General features: G+C 39.1%; 1 protein-coding gene across 6 annotated transcripts in view; it reads right to left on the bottom strand.

Annotated features, from left to right (window-relative positions):
* Positions 1-4447: 4447 nt before the first annotated feature.
* The window catches only part of eps15 (epidermal growth factor receptor pathway substrate 15), a 32010-nt gene continuing 16057 nt past the window's right edge, over positions 4448-20400 (bottom strand). For 2 of the 6 annotated variants that reach the window (XM_053625288.1, XM_053625287.1), the window contains 14 exons: positions 19723-19808; positions 17293-17365; positions 13566-13727; positions 13117-13314; positions 12039-12425; positions 11851-11928; positions 11308-11425; positions 11152-11196; positions 10758-11071; positions 10512-10584; positions 10110-10216; positions 9801-9936; positions 8716-8882; positions 4448-5714 (listed from right to left, as the gene is read on the bottom strand). In XM_053625288.1, coding sequence (XP_053481263.1) covers positions 5574-5714; positions 8716-8882; positions 9801-9936; positions 10110-10216; positions 10512-10584; positions 10758-11071; positions 11152-11196; positions 11308-11425; positions 11851-11928; positions 12039-12425; positions 13117-13314; positions 13566-13727; positions 17293-17365; positions 19723-19808 — 2085 coding nt within the window. In that variant the 3' untranslated portion in view covers positions 4448-5573. Of the gene's footprint in view, positions 5715-7580; positions 8883-9800; positions 9937-10109; positions 10217-10511; positions 10585-10757; positions 11072-11151; positions 11197-11307; positions 11426-11850; positions 11929-12038; positions 12426-13116; positions 13315-13565; positions 13728-17292; positions 17366-19722; positions 19809-20400 lie in introns of those variants that run through there. The other 4 variants (XM_053625289.1, XM_053625290.1, XM_053625293.1 and 1 more) reach the window with 4 other exon arrangements.

The raw sequence follows: 20400 nt of genomic DNA, 5'->3' as shown, positions 1-20400 counted from the left end.
TCTACATCCACCCATTTTCTGTACCACTTTTCCTAAACAGGGTCACGGGGGAACCTGAAGCACACCCCTGAGGGAGCTCAGGGCACAAGGTGGGGAACACCTTGGACAGGGTACCAGAGCACCGCAGGGCACAATAGCATACACATTCATACACTACGGACGATTTGGAAATGCCAATCAGCCTACAAGGCATGTCTTCGGACTGAGGGAGGAAACCAGAGTACCTGGAGGAAACCCCCAAAGCATGGGGAGAACATGCAGGGTCCGCTCACACAGGATTCGAACTCCCAACCCCAGAGGCGCGAGGCAAACATGCTGACCTCTAAGCCACCATGCTCCCCCCTAGAGATCCACATATAGGAAAATAACATGTACAACGATGAAATACTGTATATATTAACACTGTACACAAGGTGGGAATGCAACTTGTATGGGACGCTAGGTCATCGCAGGGCACCACGCACACACACGTTCTCACACTTATTCACACCTCGGGGGAATTTAGAGTAATCACTCCACCTACCTGGCCACAGAGCTGCCCATACATGATGGCAGGAATTTCAATAGTGACTTGGGTTGAGTAAATCAGTAAAGAGGGTTGGAAATTGTGGTTGAATTCACACCTGCAATTACCACGATGCTCGTGCATTAGTGTCATGTGCATTTAAAAGCAGAAAAGCAACTGTTTTACAGGTAACTGAGAATGTAAATGCAAGACCTCAGACTTCCAGCAAGAAAAAGCTACACAGAGAGGGAAATTATACTACCAAGACAAATAGACACATGAGAGCTCAGTATGACTAAAACCACTAGTAGTGAAAAACAGATATGGACAGATTAGTCATTCTTCACCATATTCTCAATAAGTGATGAGGACACATGTGATATATAACAAGAACTAAACAGGCCTGAATGCTTGACCCTTACAGTGATGAGGTCCAGTGGCTCTGTTATGCTGTGGGGTATTTTGTTACTTTTGGATTCAACTGGGTTGAGATTTAGTGACTGTGAAGGCCATAACATGTGATTTATATCATTTTCAACCTCATTATAGCCTTCAGTGAGCCCTCAAGCCCTTTGAATGGGGAATTTTTTATCCTGGAAGTGACCACTCCCATATGTAAAGAAACATTTCATCATAAGATAAAGGTGATCGTTTAGAAGGACTTCTAAATATGCATTGATTTGCAGTGATTCTTTCTTTCTGAGGGGAAAAGTGGACCCAAATCATGCCAGCAAAATGCTTGCAGAGCATGACAGAGCCACCAGTTTTTCTTTACATTTGTAATAAAAAAAGTACCTGTCTGTTATACAGGTGCATCTCAAAAAATTTGAATATCGTGCAAAATTCTTTTTTCCCATAATTTAATTCCAAAAGTGGAATTTTCATATATTCTAGATTCATTACACATAAAGTGAAATATTTCAAGCCTTTTTTTGTTTTAATATTGATGATTGCGGCTTACAGCTCATGGAAATCAAAAATCCAGTATATCAAATTATTAGAATAAAGAAGTTATAATGCAGAAATGTCTACATTTTGAAAAGTATGTTAATTTATTCACTCAATACTTGGTCAGGGCTCCTTTTGCACGAATTACTGCATCACTGTGGCATGGCATGGAGGCAACCAGACTGTGGCACTGCTGAGGTGTTATGGAAGCCCAGTTTGCTTTGATAGCGGCCTTCAGCTCATCTGTATTGTTGGGTTTGGTGTCCCTCATTTTCCTCTTGACAGTATACCATAGATTCTCTATGGGGTTCAGGTCAGGCGAGGCACTCAATCACAGTAATACCATGGTCAGCAAATCAGTTACTAGTAGTTTTGGCACTGTGGGCAGGTGCCAAGTCCTGCTGGAAAAGGAAATCAGTATCTCCATAAAGCTTGTCAACAGATTTAAGCATGAAGTTCTCCAAAATCTCCTGGTTCTCCAAAATCTCCGCTGCATCGACTCTCGACTTGAGAAAACACAGTGGACCAACACCAGCAGATGACATTGCACCCCAAATCATCACTGACTGTGGAAACTTCATACTGGACTTCAAGCAACTTGGATTCTGTGCCTCTCCACTCTTCCTCCAGACTCTGGGACCTTGATTTCCAAATGAAATGCAGAATTTACTTTCATCTTCCCCATGATTGTGGTTATGTGTACTGAACCAGACTGAGAGACTAAAGGCTCAGGAAACCTTCGCAGATGTTTTGAGTTCATTCCCTGATTAGAGAGCTCTTAAGTCGACGTTTCTGTATTATAAATTCTTTATTCTAATATTTTGAGATACTGGATTTGTTATTTCCATGAGCTGTAAGCCATAACCATCAAGATTAAAACAAAAAAAGCCTTGAAATATTTCACCTTATGTGTAATGAATCTAGAATATATGAAAGTTCCACTTTTTTAATTAAACTACGGGAAAGAATTTTCCACAATGTTCTAGTTTTTTTTTTAGATGCACCTGTATATATTATAATGCATAAAACAAATGGAATTATACAGCCTAACTAGACTGATAATATGTTAATAGCTTTGTGCTCATTTAAATATTTCATGTAGCAATGAATCTGTGGCTATAAATCATTGTTGTCCTCTGCTTGAGCAAATTTATAGATGGAATAAAATTTAATTCATCTCCGGTCCAAGAGTAAACATATGGCTGCCAGTATTCTGACTATCAAGATCAACTTTAAAGATCAACCATGATTTATTCTACAAACATGCATCTACCTTACCTGTAATATCTTCTATTCAGTTCTATTGTGCTAGAAATGATCTTTTTCTCTCCTGAGGTTTTAAAACCCTTTCAATATTTTTGTGTGGTTCAACTTTAATGCATAGGGTTAAATATACAAGATTTGTTTCTGTTCAAATGAGAACAAAAACACCATATAGTCTGCATATAATAATTTCATGACCCCCAAGCCATCAAATTCTCAGTTGAATATTCATAGCAAGTGCTTAACATTTAGTCAAATAGAACTGGGTATCCAAATGTTCACAGTACTGTTTAAAGTTAATGATTTGCTATTTATTGCACGCTTTCTATTAAACTAAACTTCTTTACATTGTTAAGAGCAGGAAACATTCAAAATGTTTTAAAGGTTCATATTTATTCTTTAGCATTAATTACATGTTACTTAACATATTTAAACATCTGTCCTTATTAAAAGGGACACATTCTGTAAAGTTAAAAAAAAAAAAATACATTAAGCCAGTTTTAAAAAGTATGTAGAACAAACCAATACACAAGTGGTTTTGGAGCAGGAGAGTTAAAGGCCTACACATAAATACATGATGAGCAAAAAGCACAGATCATTTTAACAGGACTCAGAGAAGCAGTTATAATCAGAAACCCAAATCTTTCCTTAATACAGAGTGCTAAAGCAATATGTCTAAAGCAATACTTAAATCCGGTTTAAAGGGTATAATGCTGTGTTCATAATGCTCATAAAAGCATTTATGAACTGTGAGGCAAATGTTGTATTGGTCAGAAAACTGTGTGCCAGGTTAACTCGTGCTCCGATTTTTCAAAGAATGTCAGAACTATTTGGATCAAAAGGACATTCTTGATACAATGACATTTCAAAAGTAAAAAAAAAAAAAAAAAAAGTAAAAAAACAAACAAACAAACAAAAAAAGCAAGGGCTTTTACCTGATATATGTCACCGCGAGCAATGCTTTCATATGTAAAGTCTGAGCGACAAAGTGCATCTACTGTCCAAAAGGGTAAGATATTGTTCTTGTGGTCGCTTAAGACTTTAGAATGTAGACAATGGCCTTGAGGTCAAACCCAAAGGACAGGCACAGAGGATGGTTTAAAATGCAAACCAGTGCTACAGAAGATCTCCGTGTTCTGATAATAGTAACCCATTTATAACCGACTGAAATGCCAAAAAGACATTCATAATTCCTTAATATCTAATTAAAGAGAAACAAACAATTGAAAAATCAATGACCACAACACTTAATTTGTATAGGGTGAATATTAAACTACAATTTTTTTGGAAATGTTTAGTGGTTAAATCAGATATCTAATATCAGAGGAAAAACTCGCCTTAATTTGACAGTCTTAGACATATTGCACATCACGTCATTCCTTCGATTAGCCTTCAGCAACGTAAGGTTATTAAGGTTTAGAGAAATAGAGAAGTTAATAGAAATGTAAGAGGCATTTCCCAAATGTAGGTTTTCCTTGGTTTTAGGCACTGGAAACCAATTACTGATTTACTGTTTAGATATTTTTTAACGTTTCATGTCCTACTACCTCTGACAATAGTGTTGTCTTCTGCATTCTCACCAAGATATTTTGCTAATATTATGTGTGAAGGATATGATTAGAGAATGCACATATAGTGTGTGTGTGTGTGTGTGTGTGTGTGTGTGTGTATATATATATATATATATATATATATATATATATATATATATATATATATATATATATATTAGTACAATTACATTTTTATACATACCTATACTGTAGTTTTACAAATTCTCATATGCAAGGAGGACTAAAGGAGAATTTAAAAATGTTGAAACCAATAATCCCTCTAAAGCTGGTTATTTAAATTCTGAAGACATTCTAATTGGGTTTTGAATGTCATATGTGAGGCAAACGTCTGGCACAAGAGCTACATTGAGTTAGAGTGCATTAAAAATTATTTCAAACAAGATTTTGTTTGAGTGTTTTTCTAAACTGAATCCCATAAATTCAGTGAAGTGACCTGGCTTCAACAGCACATTTATACATTAAAGCAACTCCACCCCAGGAGGGTCGGAGACCAGTACAGCACATCTACAGGTGTCTTTAGTGATTTCCCTGCTTAAAATGTTTTAAATTCCAACCTGCCTACTCTAAACCAATTTATAAACAGTGTTCCGAATAGAAAAATAAGTTCTGGGCGATCCACATACCAAAACAGAGGGTATTGGTCATGGAGCAACTCCTATTTTTCCATGAAAATATTATAATTATTATTTTTTTTTATGTCATGAAAGATATCTAATTTCATGTCACTTACTATAAACATATTATCACTTATTTTATATTTATGTCCAGGGCACTTTCACTCCTGACTATAACCTCACAAAGCTCAATTTTATCATGATCACATCACGCAAAATAAACCCACCAGGTTAAAAGGGCAGGGCTTTCCTGAATAAATTTTCATTCCACATATTTGCACTTAAACCGACTTACATATTTCATAGTAATGGCAAGAAGAATAGCAAATGGGGAAAGTGTGTTAATGTGCCAGTAACACTTCATAGCGCCAAACGTTACTGACTGCGTTAGAAATATATAAAGTCGATTGATATTAAAACACAAGAAAACACAGCTCAAGGTAACACACTGAAGGTTGTGTTTAGTCCTTCACCTTTACACTAATGCTCCCCCAAACCCACACTGTTTTCAGAAGAGGTTCTGGCAACATGAAAAGAGATGACATACTGACAGGTAGTGGATGAGAAACTGGGAGGATGAGGGCAGATTTGGACTGTACTAAAACTAGTGGGATTGTGAAATCCCAGCACCCGTAAGTCCTCGGCAGTGTGGATCGAGGCCGGTTCAGGTCAGGAGAATTCTGATTTGCTGAGCGCGATGGCCAGCTCTAGATCCTCCTGCTCCTGCTGGGTGAGTCGGGCCACACGCTCCCTCTCCTCTCGCTCACTCTCCCTCTTTGCCCATTCGATCATGTCCTCTTCTGTGGGGTACTGCTCCACACACACACACACACACACACACACACACACACACACACACAATATAACATATCAGAAATAGCATTACATAATACCAACAAACAAATGGGCTGTCAATTAATACTGGTGATCTAAACCCAAATGATAAACTATGTAGGTCATTAATGCATATTTGGAATCATTTGGAATCACCAGCAGCCATTTTTTTCTTTTCATAATAGAGTAGAAGACGATGATGACATATCCTAGAAGGCAAAATTTTTGCATATTTTAGAGAAAATTTTGAGAATAAACATTTGCTAGAATACTTAAAGCCCCAGCAGGAAATCTTCTATGCCCAACAATATTTCTAAATAAATAAGCAAGAATACATTGTATATTTTTGTAGTTTAAGAGGAGACTTCCTTACTGAAGATTGCAAATCTAAAATTATATGATTGAATGGAAGCAATAACAAAAGTTGATCAAAACAAAAGGAAAAATATTAACTGCTCCATGAGCTGTCATGGAAAGATTATAAAGCCAATAGCTTTAGTTAATTAAAAAAAATACATGGACTCATATTATTAAAATGTTGCATAAAAAGTTTTCATTGGTTGGAAAATGATTCAGGTGACTTGTTTGCCAATACATTTCATTTCTTTTCACAGTGATCACAGTTAAACAGAGCCTCATGAAAGGGAGTAAGTGAATAATTTTAAGACGAACTCCTGTGGTAGACTTGGATGCAAAAACTGAGTCTTTAATAATGAACAGTTGTTGTAAGAATTTGGCATGTCATTAGTGATGTATACATGTTGTATAATGTTAAATTTTGGGGGATTTTTCCTCAAAGCTAAATTACACAGACCTATTTTTCTTACCCTAACCATAAATTACAACCACAATTCTGAAAAAGTCGGGACAGTATGTAAAATGCTAATAAAAAAAAAAGAGGAGTGATCTGTAAATGTACTTTGATTTGTATTTAAACAAAAAACATATAAAGACAAGGTATGTGATGTTTTACCTAATCAACTACATAGTTTTTTTTTCATGATAAACGTTTATTTTGAAATTGATGCATGCAACACATTCCAAAAAAGTTGGGACAGGGGCAATTTAAGACTAATAGCGATGTGACAAGTTGAAATAAAAAGGTGATGTGAAACAAGTGAGGCAATCGGCTAATCATAGTATATAAGGAGCCTCCAAAAAAGGCCTAGACCTTCATGAGCAAGGATGGGTCGAGGCTAGACAATCTGCAAACAGATGAGTCAACAAATAATCCAACAGTTTGAGAACAACATTCCCCAAAGACAAATCGGTAGGATTTTCACAGAGTAAAACCTCATATACTGTGTTAATAAAGTGTTTTCAATACAGTATAGGGTGAAATGAATTTTCAAATGACTCTTTTCGGGATTTTTTTGCATTTTCCATACTGTCCCAACTTTTTCAGAATTGGGGTTGTAGTTTTTAAGTAATTAAAGTATTTTTTTTCTACAACATGGTTGATGTGTATGTGAAACATTTATTTTAATAAATAAATAAATAAAATTTAAAGGGAAAAAAAATTGTCCCCCATCCTATTTCCTAAAAACACCCACACACTGTATCCTAAATCCCTCCCACCTTCTACAAATACCTTATATCCATTCAAATGTAGTGGTTTTATTTAGAAAATTCCACCTATTTACTGATGTTAACCTTGTATTTTAGAGTGCCATTATTCTCTAATATAGGAGGGCTCTAAAGTGTAGGATGATTTCAAACATATCTGAAATAGTTAATCATGTTTACACCAACTTACATATACATTAACCATGCTGAGCATGCAGTCCATGCACACAGAGACAGGATTAAAAAGGTACAAAGATGGACGACACATACACCAAATAAGCTTCAAGCACATTGTTTATGAGGAGCACACTAATGACTTCACCATAGCGTGTTACAACATACAAAACAGCTTTCGCAGTTAGATTGATCAGAGAGGACAGACATTTTCCCAGCTCAAGGACAGCCACAATACCTGAGCTCTCACCACTGAGTAAAACCCCATATCCAGGAGCACATTGTTACATTGTTGACCTTTAATAAAGTTAGGAAAAGTGGACCATGCATTTGAATGTATTCTAAATAGCGAAGTATGACTAATACCTCATATAAATGAAGTAAAACTCAACTTAGTATAAATTTTACAGAAACAAACATGTTTATTGGAACTAAAACAAAGTAAACTAACCAAAAAAAAAAAAGCTGAAATAATGACAACACAAAAAAAAAGTCATAATGATGACTAACCTCCTAATAAAACATTTTATTGAACATACTTTCTGTAGTTTATATTGTGATCTCATGATCTTCCTTAGAGAGAGGGTGAAGGTGAAGAGCATGTGTCAAGGGCATGCCGGGAGTCATGGGATGCGGTGGGTTTGACTCAATAGTCAGGAAGTACCTGAGACAATCACAGCTCGGAAAAGCATATATTATAGGAAGTAGGCAATCAAGATAGGTGGACAGAGTTGATTAGTGCATGCAGAGCAAGGTAAGGGGGAAACGGTAGATCAATGTACATGCAGCACGAGCTCAAGACTCATGAACGATGGTAGAAACGGACACGCAGTACTACAATGAAATTAAAAGAGCCAGAAAGCAGCCCCACCTCTCCAACCACAGCCAGTGAGAATGTACGGGTCGGGCTGAACAGAGTATAAGATAAGGCATAATAAGGTAACACTGATATCAGAGCATAAATAAATTTCTTTAACTCTATCTCTCTCTCTTTAACACAAGAGTTAAAAATAGTATGTTTTCTATTTCTTACAGATTCATGATCAAATATCATTCTGTTTAATACCTTTTCATATAATAGACATACAAGATAAAATATTAACAGCATCCATTATATAAAACCTGAAATTTGAGTGGGTTGAGAGGCAAAGGCTGCCACTCGGCAGAGGTTAAAGGTGAAAGGTTAATGTCGCTACTGCGTTTCAGGAGGTGGAGAGGGGGCAGGGGAGGTGCTCACTTTGTCAAAGGTGGCAAATCGATCAGGCTCACGCAGGACTTGGGAGGGGGCAGAGGGAGCGAAAGGGTCTGGCACAGTGTCTTTAGCAGGGAGGGAGGAAAACTCCCCCATTCCACGCCTCTGAACTGAGTCTGATGAGTCTGATCGGTAGATGTTTGACCGCTTACCTGTAGAACAGACCACACACACACACACACACACACACACACGCATACGCACCCCATATGTACCTCTTACTTAAGAGCAGTAGTGTACCAACAAAGAGTTCACTTTCACACTGGCAGTTTAGTCCGAAACAGAGCATGAAACGTGAAAACGTGGTAAAATGAAATCTGTCATGCGGACCGGGACGTGTACATCGGTACCGAATCCGAGACTAAATGTAGGAGGTGGTCCGAGTCGGTTGCACTGGAACTGTGCTGCGATTCCTGTGACCGTGAACGCAACTTGTACTCGGGTCCGCGCTTGTTCAGGAAGTAACCTGCGCATGCGTTCTAACCCATGACGACATTATTAGTTTCCACAACACACATGTACCATGAGTGGCAGGGGATTTTGTGAGACACAGAAGAGGTCCAATGCTACCACATGCATATTACTACCCAAAAAAAAAAAAACATGGTGAGTCTCATGTTCTCCATGCTCATTTGTTATGACGCAAGATGAACACAGATGCACTGGGGTTGCGGGGGGGGGGGGGGGGGGGGGGTATTCGGAAATAAACCAGGAACGATCGCACTCGGATTCGGACCACAGCAAACGTGTCCAGTGTGATAAACACCTATGATTGTTTTTTTTTTTCTTTTCATAAAGAGAAAAACCCTAATATCACAGTTTAAAATATCAATTAAATTCTTGCAATTTTACACAATTTTTCATGAGAAATGTCTTTGTGAGAGAAACATTAAAAAGTGTACAGCTGTCAAAGTTGAACACAGGAGGAAAGAAAAAGTTTGCTGAATTTCACCAAATTGGATGAATAAGGGCTATTATGACTATGCAACATAAGTCTTGATATTGAGTGTATGTGTGAGAGAGTGAGAGAGAGAGAAAACACCAATTCTTGTACTTTTCTCTGTACTGACCTGGTGGAGGAGGAGGAGGTCTGGTAGGTGTGCCAGTTTTGGGTGGTAATGCAGGAGGCACATCTAACTGGTTTTCTTCCTTAAATAGATTCTTATCATGTGTGCTCGATGAGGCAAAGTGGTCAGCACCATTAGACTGAGAGGCACATAAAGCAATACAGAATGAGAAAGAATTCAACTCAAATTCAAGTGTTATGCTCAATGATTCGTGTGAATTTTGAAATATTTCATCAGGTTGATTTCAGAGCATTCCTAAATGAGAGTTTGGTGGATCAGTAAAAAAAAAAATCAGTAAAAAGGCAAATTAACCTCTGTCTTGTCAAGAGGAATGACCTTTACCGTTTCCAAATTTCTAAAGTCTGCAAATCCTCCTACAAAGGACTCAGTACCAGTACCAAATACTGTGGCAAAGGGATCTAAAAGACAAACGCACACAGACCATACACTTAATACACAACCACACAAAAATACACATATTATGCCATTTCTGTTTTACATTACAAACCCTACATGCACTTCTTTTTTTTAAATGAAGCAACTAAACCATTGGTCAAAGTAAATACTGGAGGTACTGGGGTAACGCCAACGACAGGACGAAAGATAGAAAGATAGCTTTGTGATCAATGTTTAATACAGATGGAAATCCTCTTTTTAGTTGGTAATAAATAAGTGCAATACAGTCTGTTCCAACAGAAGGCTGTCTGCTCTTACCCGGGTCTGAGTCAGCCTTCACCACTGTTCCTCCAGGAGCAAATGGGTCATTAGCAACTGCTGGTGTTTCCTTCTAAACAACAAAGATAGTGTAAACCCATATTACTACAGCAGGACCTGAATTTAAAATACGCTCAAATTAAAAACTCAGATGTGGTTTTCTGTGCATATATATGTTAATGCATAGATACTGCATGCCAATATAAATAATAAAATCAACCAAGAGGGATTGGGGAAAGTACTTACTGACGACAGCTCTGACCCACCAAATGGGTCATTCCCTGCCCCGGCTGCTGCGCTGAACGGATCAGACTCATCAGGGTCATCCACTTTGGAGGCAAATGGTGTGCTGCCACTGCTAGAACTAAACGGATCTGCAGCCACCGCATTGTTAAGGTGGGAGGAGAACAGGTTTGGTTCTGCTGAGCCCGTGTTTGAGCTGAACGGGTCAGACGAAACAAAAGGATCTTCCGAGGAGAATGTGGTGGAGGAAGACTGCTTGAAGAAGGAGTCAGTGGCAAATGGATCTGTGCCTTTGAAAGGGTCACTGCCGAATGGATCTGAATAGTAAAACGAATATTTAACTGTGATCTCACACATTAGAAACACAGAGTCAAATCCAGGTATATATGCTGCTCACCTGAAATGTCTTTTGAGAAGGGGTCATCGCTTTTGAAAGGGTCACCTGCACATAAAGCAATACAATACATTTTATATCTTGACAGGACGGAATATTAAAGCTTTTAAAGCTGATCATGTGATCATGTCTGTTTGCACCGAAACGTGTGGGTCTTACTGTCAATGAAGGGATCGGATGGAAAGAAGTCGACAGCAGGGACGGATGCCGAGCTCTCACTGGGAGCACTTGTGGGTTGGGGGGGATCTTCTTTCTGCTCTGGAGCTGGAGACTCCACCTACACATTATCCAAACACACATTCTGAATCAATCAGTAGTAGACAGAACGGTGGAAAATTCCCAGGCATTTTAATCAGTTGCCAGTTCATCAGCCTTAAGCATTCAATTACTGATTGTCCTTAAGCACAATAGGGACCAAAGTAAGAGAGGTTGACCAGATATTATTCTCAGCATCATCAACAAGCTACGTGTACGTCTTAAACTGGCAAATTATTGCATGTTATTCAATGCATAACGGGTCCAGTAAATCGGACTTACACCATTAACAATGCACTGGATAATTGCCAACTTTCACATACATTCGGAATAATGCTTGTGGGAACCATTTACATTTGTACTTCAAACATGTTTTTTTCTGCAGGTTAGAGTAGGCATTATTCTGGCTACTGATTAATTATTAAACAGAGGTTATTTAATGCTGACCTTTGTGGTGCTGTTGCTGGCCTGCTGTTTCATTTCCACTCCCTTTAGCTCCCACTCTGCAGCAGGTGAAGAACCTTCCTGAAAACACCCAAGCAATACAATGCATCACATCACATTCAGTTGTACAATCCTTATGTTGATGTCACCCAGGTGACAGAAGCACGTTGTAGTATCTCGGAATGCCTCACCGGATCGTTCTGAGGCCAAGCTGCACTAAGAGTTCTGGCTGTGGACATCATGCTGGTGAAGGGGTCTTCCACAGTATCGACTTTAAGCTCTTTTGGACTGAAGGACAGTTCTGCTGATTCTTCCTCAAGCTGCTCTTCAGTCACTCTCAGTTCATGCGGCTCGTCTTGGGGAGTCAGCTCTTCCGCCTCCTCTTCCTCATCTTCATACTCATCTTCTGGTTTCTTTGCTGGCTGTTCTGTGGGCTGTGGCCACTGTAGCAGCTTGGGCTGTTCAGCAGGGGGCGCTGCTCCATTGACAAGTGGAGGCTCCTCTACTAAGACCTTCCAAGTAAGCTGGGCTGCGACCTCTCGCTCTTCTGTCTTTAGCTCAGTCAGTCGTTCCTGCATCTACAGCACACCCCACATACAGTGAAAAGAGAGGGAAACGCAAGCCCCAGACACACACACACACACACAATGTGATTGAAAAGGGAAAGAGCAATTTATGAGAGGAAAAAGCCAAAACCATGGCAGGAAGCAGAGAAAGATGAGCAGAGAGAGTGGGGAGTGTGGAATGAGCTTTCTGGTAATGTTAATTTTTACAAATGTGAAGAAAAAAAAAAAGATTTCTCACATTATAGTGACATTTGTAATAAATATATTGTAATAAAATGCCAAGACTATGGCTGCACAACAATAGGTAAAATAATGATTACTGACTTCACTTGACATTCACCTGATATAGGATCTCTAAATAGTTTTGTTTTTAATTTTTTAATAAATGAAAAAGGAGATCTTAATGCTTTACATGCTATATATTTTAAAAAAGTCAAATAAAAACAAATGAATAAATAAAAGTAAAATAAATAAACAAATAGGTAAATATCCCACCATGGTATGCAACCACATGGTCAAGAAATAGCTCACAAATTAATACACCACGCAAGTCATATTAGCCAATTCGGTCAATATTGCACTTGTTCATGTTTGTGAAGGAAAAAAAAAAACTATCAAGTGTGCACTAACGGACAACGCACTAATAGTGATACTAAGATTAAGAACAACAGACCAATAGAAATCTAGTGGAGAGTTAGCAAACCTGTGCAATCTGTGTGTGAGACTCTGTAACAGCATCCTGTAGAGGGCAGAGCTGAGCACGGGCTGAGCTCACTTTCTCCCCCAGAGTGCGGGTCTGTTCCTGGAGACAAAGCAGCTCCTCTCGCGCCCTCACCAACTCCTCCTCATAATCTCCTATCCTCTGCTCCTGCTCGGAGTGCTCCGCCTGCAGAGACTGGATCTGTTCAGAACACAACACATACACACACCCACCCCTAATTAAACAAATAATAAACAAGAACACATGATGATGATATTGTGATAATGAAGCTACAAATAATACACATTAAGTTACAATGAAGATTCAAGCATCTGCCTTTTAGACCTGAGAAACACTTGCTTGTGATTTGAATTGTGTGTGTATGAGTCAGGAAGAGCAGTCAAAGCAGAGTGCACTGACTCATTCGAGCTCTCTCTCATTCTTACACCCACCAGCTGGTTCTCCTGACTGCACTGCTGGCGTAGGAGCTTGAGCTGCTCCTCTAGGGACAACTTTTGCTCATCCAGTCTCTCTAGAGCTTCCTGCACCTCCTGTCGCTCCGCCTGTAGCTTCCGCAACTCCTCGCTCTCTTTCTGCACTTCCTCCTGCAGGTCCTAGAGACAGCAAGAGAACAAAAAAACAACCACACAATATAATATACACCCACAAAACTACTGCAGTATATTTAACGCCGGCAAATATTTCATTTGTCTTCCTTTTCTTTGCGAGTCAAGACACAGCAGCAAATTAAATTCTTCCTGAGCTCTATTCCAGGCAGTTGAGGCGAAACAGAAAGGGGTGATCCAACAGTGCAGATAACTGTGATAGCTTTGGTGCCTTAAAAGAGCCACAGCCTGTTATGGGAATGGTTGTAAGGAAGAAAATGGTGAGTTTTGGGTCAATAGTGATTATTATTGGATATCTGCAATTTATCAAGCTCGCTCTTTTCTTGTGTGCAAAGAAACATCACCTTTTTCATTTGATACTTGGTACGCTGCTTCTACTCTATATACTGAGTCAATGACGCACAAAGAAACAAAATAGTTTCACGCAAATTTGGCAGCTCTTTTTACTAAGAGAAAAAAAACACCACAGAGCTACTGCTGAAAGCGTGTACGAGTCAACTATTGACAGAAAAGGTGATCTCACACTCACGCCTGACAAACTTAATGTCCTTGTCTTCCTAGCAAACAAAGATTAAGCACAGTGACACAGGACAATGCAAACTTGTTGTTAGCCTTGAGCTTGAACATGTCATGCATTCAGGCTTTTTCCAAGGTCCAGCTAATATTTATTGACAGAAAAAAAATATATATATAAATATATATTAATTAATATAAAATAAATTAATATATTAATATTAATAATTAATAATATAAAGAAATTATATATATATATAATATATATATATATAATATATATATATATATATATATATATATATATATATGTATGTATGTATGTATGTATGTATGTATGTATGTATATGTGTGTGTGTATATATATATATTTTTTTTTTTACAAAACTTAGCAAGATCTGCAGATTAATCTAAATCACTGCAGGCAGGAGTTCACTCTTCCCCCTTCCACATATACCTCCTGTATCCTTAAAGTCCCCGTGAAGTGCCTTGAAACACAAAGCATCAGAGCCACAGCCAGATGTGTTGACGTAATTTCCACTGAAACAAGAAGTCAGGGTGGGACATATCGAGTGGCACCGTCCCCTTTTTAAACAGCCAATAGCGTTTAGCTTACCCCGCAGCCAGGAAACCTAGGCTGCATCTGAATATCCCTGCTACCTTACTATACAGTAGGCTAAAGGAGTATTATGTCCGAATTCTCACTATGTATAAAATGAGATAAAATGCAAGTCGCTCTCGATAAGAGTGTCTGCCAAAAGCCGTAAATGTAAAATGAGAAATACCTGGATAACCTACTGCTTCCACTGAGATTCTACCAATATCCCATAAGGCAACGGGACTGGTGAGGAAGAGCAGAATCAAACATGGTGGAAAACAGCACGTCAGCTATTTGTAAGTTATAGGTGAAATGACAATGGCAACATGGCGGATGTAGTATGTCTGGATTGTATTCATGCTACACAATTGTACTGATCAGTACATACTGTTTCAACGGCGGAATACAATGCAGTAGGTACGGTCACAATACTCGATTTCGAACGCAGACCTACAACTGTTGGGGCGGGACTCTAAAGAGCATTTGAAACAGGACGTCAAAGTGACTGTGTTGAAGTGCTTGACTGACTTACAAAAGTGTCAGTATCTTTCAAGATACAGCAAAAAAGAAACACCAGTTTTGATTTCCAAGGCACTTTAATAAGGAGTCTTCTACAAATTCCAAAGCAAGCCTATTTTTATAAAGTGGATACCGAAACTGCATTTGTCCCAATTACATTAAAAGAGAAGGAGCATGTGTAGCATCAATATGGCTACCCAATATTGTTTCGTTGTCTTCCTACCTACCTCATTGTTTCAAAAATATGGTGCAGTATTGTGTCTATGCCCCCAGGATGGAAATATTACATCTCACTAGATTAACTGGAAAGATTTATTCCCCTCAAAGAAAATGAGTGTTTCTCATTTCTTTAGTTACTTTGCCTCGCTTCCTTTCCTTGCTTCTTATCTCCTCCCTCTCATGTAAAATACATTTAAATGTTGATGCTTTAGAAGATTCTACTCATCTGACATAAATGAAAAGCAAGACATATGTGAAATAGATTTTTATAGTGCTTTTCTAGGCACTCAATGTGCTTTACATTGTATGGGGGAAATCTCCTCAACCACCACCAGTGTGTAACATCCACCTGGATGATGCCCATCACACACCAGCTATTAGTGTAGCCAATTCAGGATTATTAGGAGGCCATGATAGATAAGGGCCAATGGCCGGGGTATATCCCTACTCTTTTAAGAGACGTGTCCTGTGATTTTTAATGACCACAGAGAGTCAGGTTTAACATCTCATCTGAAAGAAGGTGCTGTTTTACAGTATAGTGTCACTATACTGGGGCATTAGGCCCCACACAGACCACATGATGAGTACCCCCTGCTGGCCTCACTAATACCACTTCCAGCAGCAACCTTAGTTTTCCCCAGGAGGTCTCCCATCCAGGTACTGGCCAGGCTCAACCCCACTTAGCTTCAGTGGGAAACTAGGTGAGAGCTGCAGGGAGATATGACACTGACTGAATATAACAGTTAACTTTCCTGCAAGGATTTGTGTGTGTACCTACTGTTTATTTAATTAAGATGATACATTCTGATTCTTATATCATTTATTAGAATGAGTTTTGTGGGAGAGATGGAGCACGAAAACATTGTTTGTGTGCGTGTCTTGTATGTGTTGGGTGCGCCTCATCCAAAAGCCACTTCTCCCCTTGTTCCTTGATTCCTCTGAGCGGATTTAAAGAATTGGTACTTCTTTAATTATGGTGAACTTTCAATCGATTTCCAGGTCATAAGCTGAAGGATGTAGGATTGAAGAATCAAAGAGGCATCACTTCGAGTTTTGGGATGTCTACAATACTGAAATAATGATTGACTGTATGGTATATCCTGCACATCTTCACTCATTACAATTACACAATCACATGTCTATGTTTTTGTAACCGGCACTCATTTAGTGCTGGCTTTTTTTTTGTACTATAATGTTTATCTTTTGTTTTTGATTTGCCCAAACGCAGAGGTCGACTGAAACCAAATTCCACCAACATGGCTGCGTGGCAGTAAAGATCCCTGAATCCTAATAAAAGGGAAACAAATGCATTGAGAGATTGTGTTTCTTAATCCACTCAAAACAATGCAATTTCCATGCGAGAGGGAAAATGGGGAAAGGAACTGCCGGTGCTCAGAATCATACTGCTACTCTGTTGAACAACAGAACGCCCTTGCACATTCTTTAACTGTTATTTGAAACCCACACCTTTTCAGACAAGAGGAGAGACACAGACACTGAGCGACACAAAGTGAAGTCAAGCAGTACTCGTTCTGCAGCTAGCCAGAGGAAGGCATCTGCCAGTGCAGATTTGTGTCAGCAGAACCTTAGACACTATAATCTATATATTTTTTGCAACAGAGAAAATAAAATTTACAGATAAATTTACATTTTGCATCTTCTTATACTGCTATACTGCTCTCTAACAAAACACACACCCCTTACCTCCACCTCGTTGGTCCTCTGTCTAACACTCTCTTCCTTCTCCTTGATCTCCTGTTCCACAGAGCTTTTCTCCCTGAAAGACAAACAAAGGCAAGAGTATTTCAGTACCGCAGCGAGAGATGGTACTGGTAGCCAGGTGGCCACCGTCTGGACTGCTTCTTCTTCTAGCACCATATCTGCCTCTACCAGAGAGTCTATAAGAGAGTCTGTGTGAGTGTGCTTGTAAGTAAGGGTTGGATGGGAGAGGTGCCAGAACTGCACATGGGCAGATAGCTGCCTGGGGGTGACAGAATAAGAGGAAAGGAGGGGGAGAGAGAGAGAGAGAGAGAGAGAGAGAGAGAGAGGGAGGGAGGGAGAGAGAGAGAGAGGGGGGGGGCACTCTCTCTTCTGACAGTCTTCTAGCATTCTCTCATTGTTTAAAATGTGTTCATACAAATTGCACATGCTCCAATTAAAAATAACTATAAATCAGGTAGTTCCTCAAGGGATTTAAAACAATACCAGGGTACTGCACACAAACAGTGCAGTATGTGTGTGTGAGAGAGAGAGAGAGAGAGAGAGAGAGACAGAGGGTGACTCATGGTTAGATATTTAGGAGTTCCATTTTGACTTCCATTTCACACGAATTTAAATAAAGAAATGCAGTGACAGCATGCACTCAAGATGGCTTAATTTTTGCTTTTTTTTTTTTATCGTCTATAATTAGAACATCCAACAGTCAATTTACATTGATGTACAGGGACTCGGTGCCAATCCAAGGGTATTGTTTCCTTTCATGAACAGAGGAGCTTTTCCGGTAGTTATGTTACAAGTTCATCTTACGAGCATGAATGAATATTCTGGAAAGTGCCAAATTAAAAACTGTGATTTTTCTGGTTTTATTGGTTTATTCTGGAGACATTCTTTTTATGGGAAGTTGAAACCAAGAAGTACTGAAGCCGTCTTGAGTGCAGCTCGTTGCTGTGGTCCTGGAACTTGAAGTTGAAATAAAAGTAAAATCTTGAACTCTCAAATCTCTTACCATGAGTCAACTTTCTCTCTTCCTCTAAAATAGTTTCTGTTGCACAGTAAAAAAAACAAAAAGAAAAGAAAAAAGGAAAATATTGGTGGTGGGGGGGGGGGGGGGGGGGGGGGAGTGGAGACTAAGATACACCGAGAGGGACATGAAGTACACAAACAAGTCAGAAATAGCCATGATCTTGTTATAAAATAGACCCTCATCGACCATCCTACTTTGCTAACAGTGCTGTGTTACATTCTCAAAGGCACACTATGTTTGTTTCCTGCCTTCTTCATGTGAGGCCTCAGCCATGGAGAAGGAGGAGGAGCTGCTTACCTTTCTCCAGAGGTGCCTTGTTGCCGTGAACAACTGAGGCAATCCCAAACAATATGCATCATTTTTAGCTGCTTGGGTCCATGCTCAAGAATCCTGAATCCCTTCTCCTTCCTCGAGGTCTCAAATTATCCGCCTGTCTTTCTTACTCACTGTAATTCAACACTTTCCAATTCCCTTGTTGCCTTGCTCTCTCAACTCCTTGGAGTCTCAGACAAGAGAAGTGGACAAAGTAAAACTGCTTTACCTGACCCACCCATCCACCGTGACTCTGTGGAAGCCTTAGCTGCGATCAGCGTCACGGCCTGCTCTTTCTTAAAGAGAGCATGTTTGTGCAAATAAGCGTCCCTCCTCTCGTGTTCCTCTTTGACACTGGCCCTAATGTGGTACGTGAACCTCAGGAGACTTGTCGCTCCCTAGAACACGATGTCAACACCCTGACAGCGTGCGCTTCAGGCCTCACCATCTATCTTACCTTTAACACAACACACAACGTCTAACCTCTCTGTTTAATTCTTTCACTCACAGCCAGGGATCAGCATTTCACATGAGTGCATGTGTTACTCCAATGCCTATTCAAAGTAGGATGGCAACACTCATAAACCCCACCCTAAAGAGGCTGGAAAAGCAAACAGTCAAAAGAACCATTTTCTCTTCTCACCCAGTGGTTATATGGATGATAGATAGATGAATTTCTAATCTGAAACTTTAACAACAAACTTGCCTCTTTAGTAATTAGTAGTTCTAAAACCTAAACATGGGAACAGTTTCTAAGGGAAATAAAGCAGTACATATAAAAGGAAACAGTGGTGACAGCCAGAATGACCTATCTAGCTCACATTTTAATCTCAACCTTTAAGGCAAATCAAAAAAGGCATGTCCATACGTGTGATTCAAAGTATGTGTGATGAAATAAATTAATAAATAGAATAAATTCCTCTATCAATTAGAGGAATTACAATGCAAACACACTTCAGTTCAAATAATAACCCACTTTCAGCTCACAATACACAAGCCAGCAGTTTAAAAAAAACGAACAAACAAAAAAAACAACAACCCCAGAATAAAAAACATAAATAAATACACGAACTCCTCACCTCTGCAGGTCCATAATCTCATTACTGAGGGAGTCCAACTCTTTAATGGCAGAGAAGTCGGCAGCCTGACATGACAAGGCATTATTCTGCAAAGGACAGAAAGACAAAAAAAAAAAAAAAAATAGTGAGGGGGGAGATGAGAGAATAACAGGCTCATTTAAGCTCACAAAGCTCACATATACCAATAGAATATGCTCAGCATTTTGTATGCATTATTATCAAGCTAATTAGAGAAACAGGCTAACATCTGGAAAACAAGAGATTTGCAATGCAAAAATTATACAGACACACCCCAGGTGTAAAGCAGAAGGAAAAGAAGGAAAGAGGCAGAAAATATGGAACAGCATATGAGGCTAATACTAACAAACTAACATGAGATTGATCTAGTGAAAGCTAATGAAATAGGAACATATGATGAGTCAAATCTATGAAGGTTTTTGAGGCAAAAAAAACATGGACCAATGGACAGGATTAATGAGAGAGAGAGAGAGAGAGAGAGAGAGAGAGAGAGAGAGAGAGTTAACAGATTCACACAGACAGGCAAACAGACAGACAGCAGAAAGCTAGAAAAAAGACCCACATAGAAAGGAAACGCACGATTAGTCGGAAGACAGATTTAACATTACAGTTTTATTATTCTTACATGTCTCTTTATGCAGTGCTACAAAACTATGTAAG

This window comes from Ictalurus furcatus, chromosome 5, assembly GCF_023375685.1.
Source record: "Ictalurus furcatus strain D&B chromosome 5, Billie_1.0, whole genome shotgun sequence".
Classification (NCBI taxonomy): Eukaryota; Metazoa; Chordata; class Actinopteri; order Siluriformes; family Ictaluridae; genus Ictalurus; species Ictalurus furcatus.
Note: the sequence above shows the minus strand (reverse complement) of the source record. Positions and strands in the feature narration are given on the sequence as shown.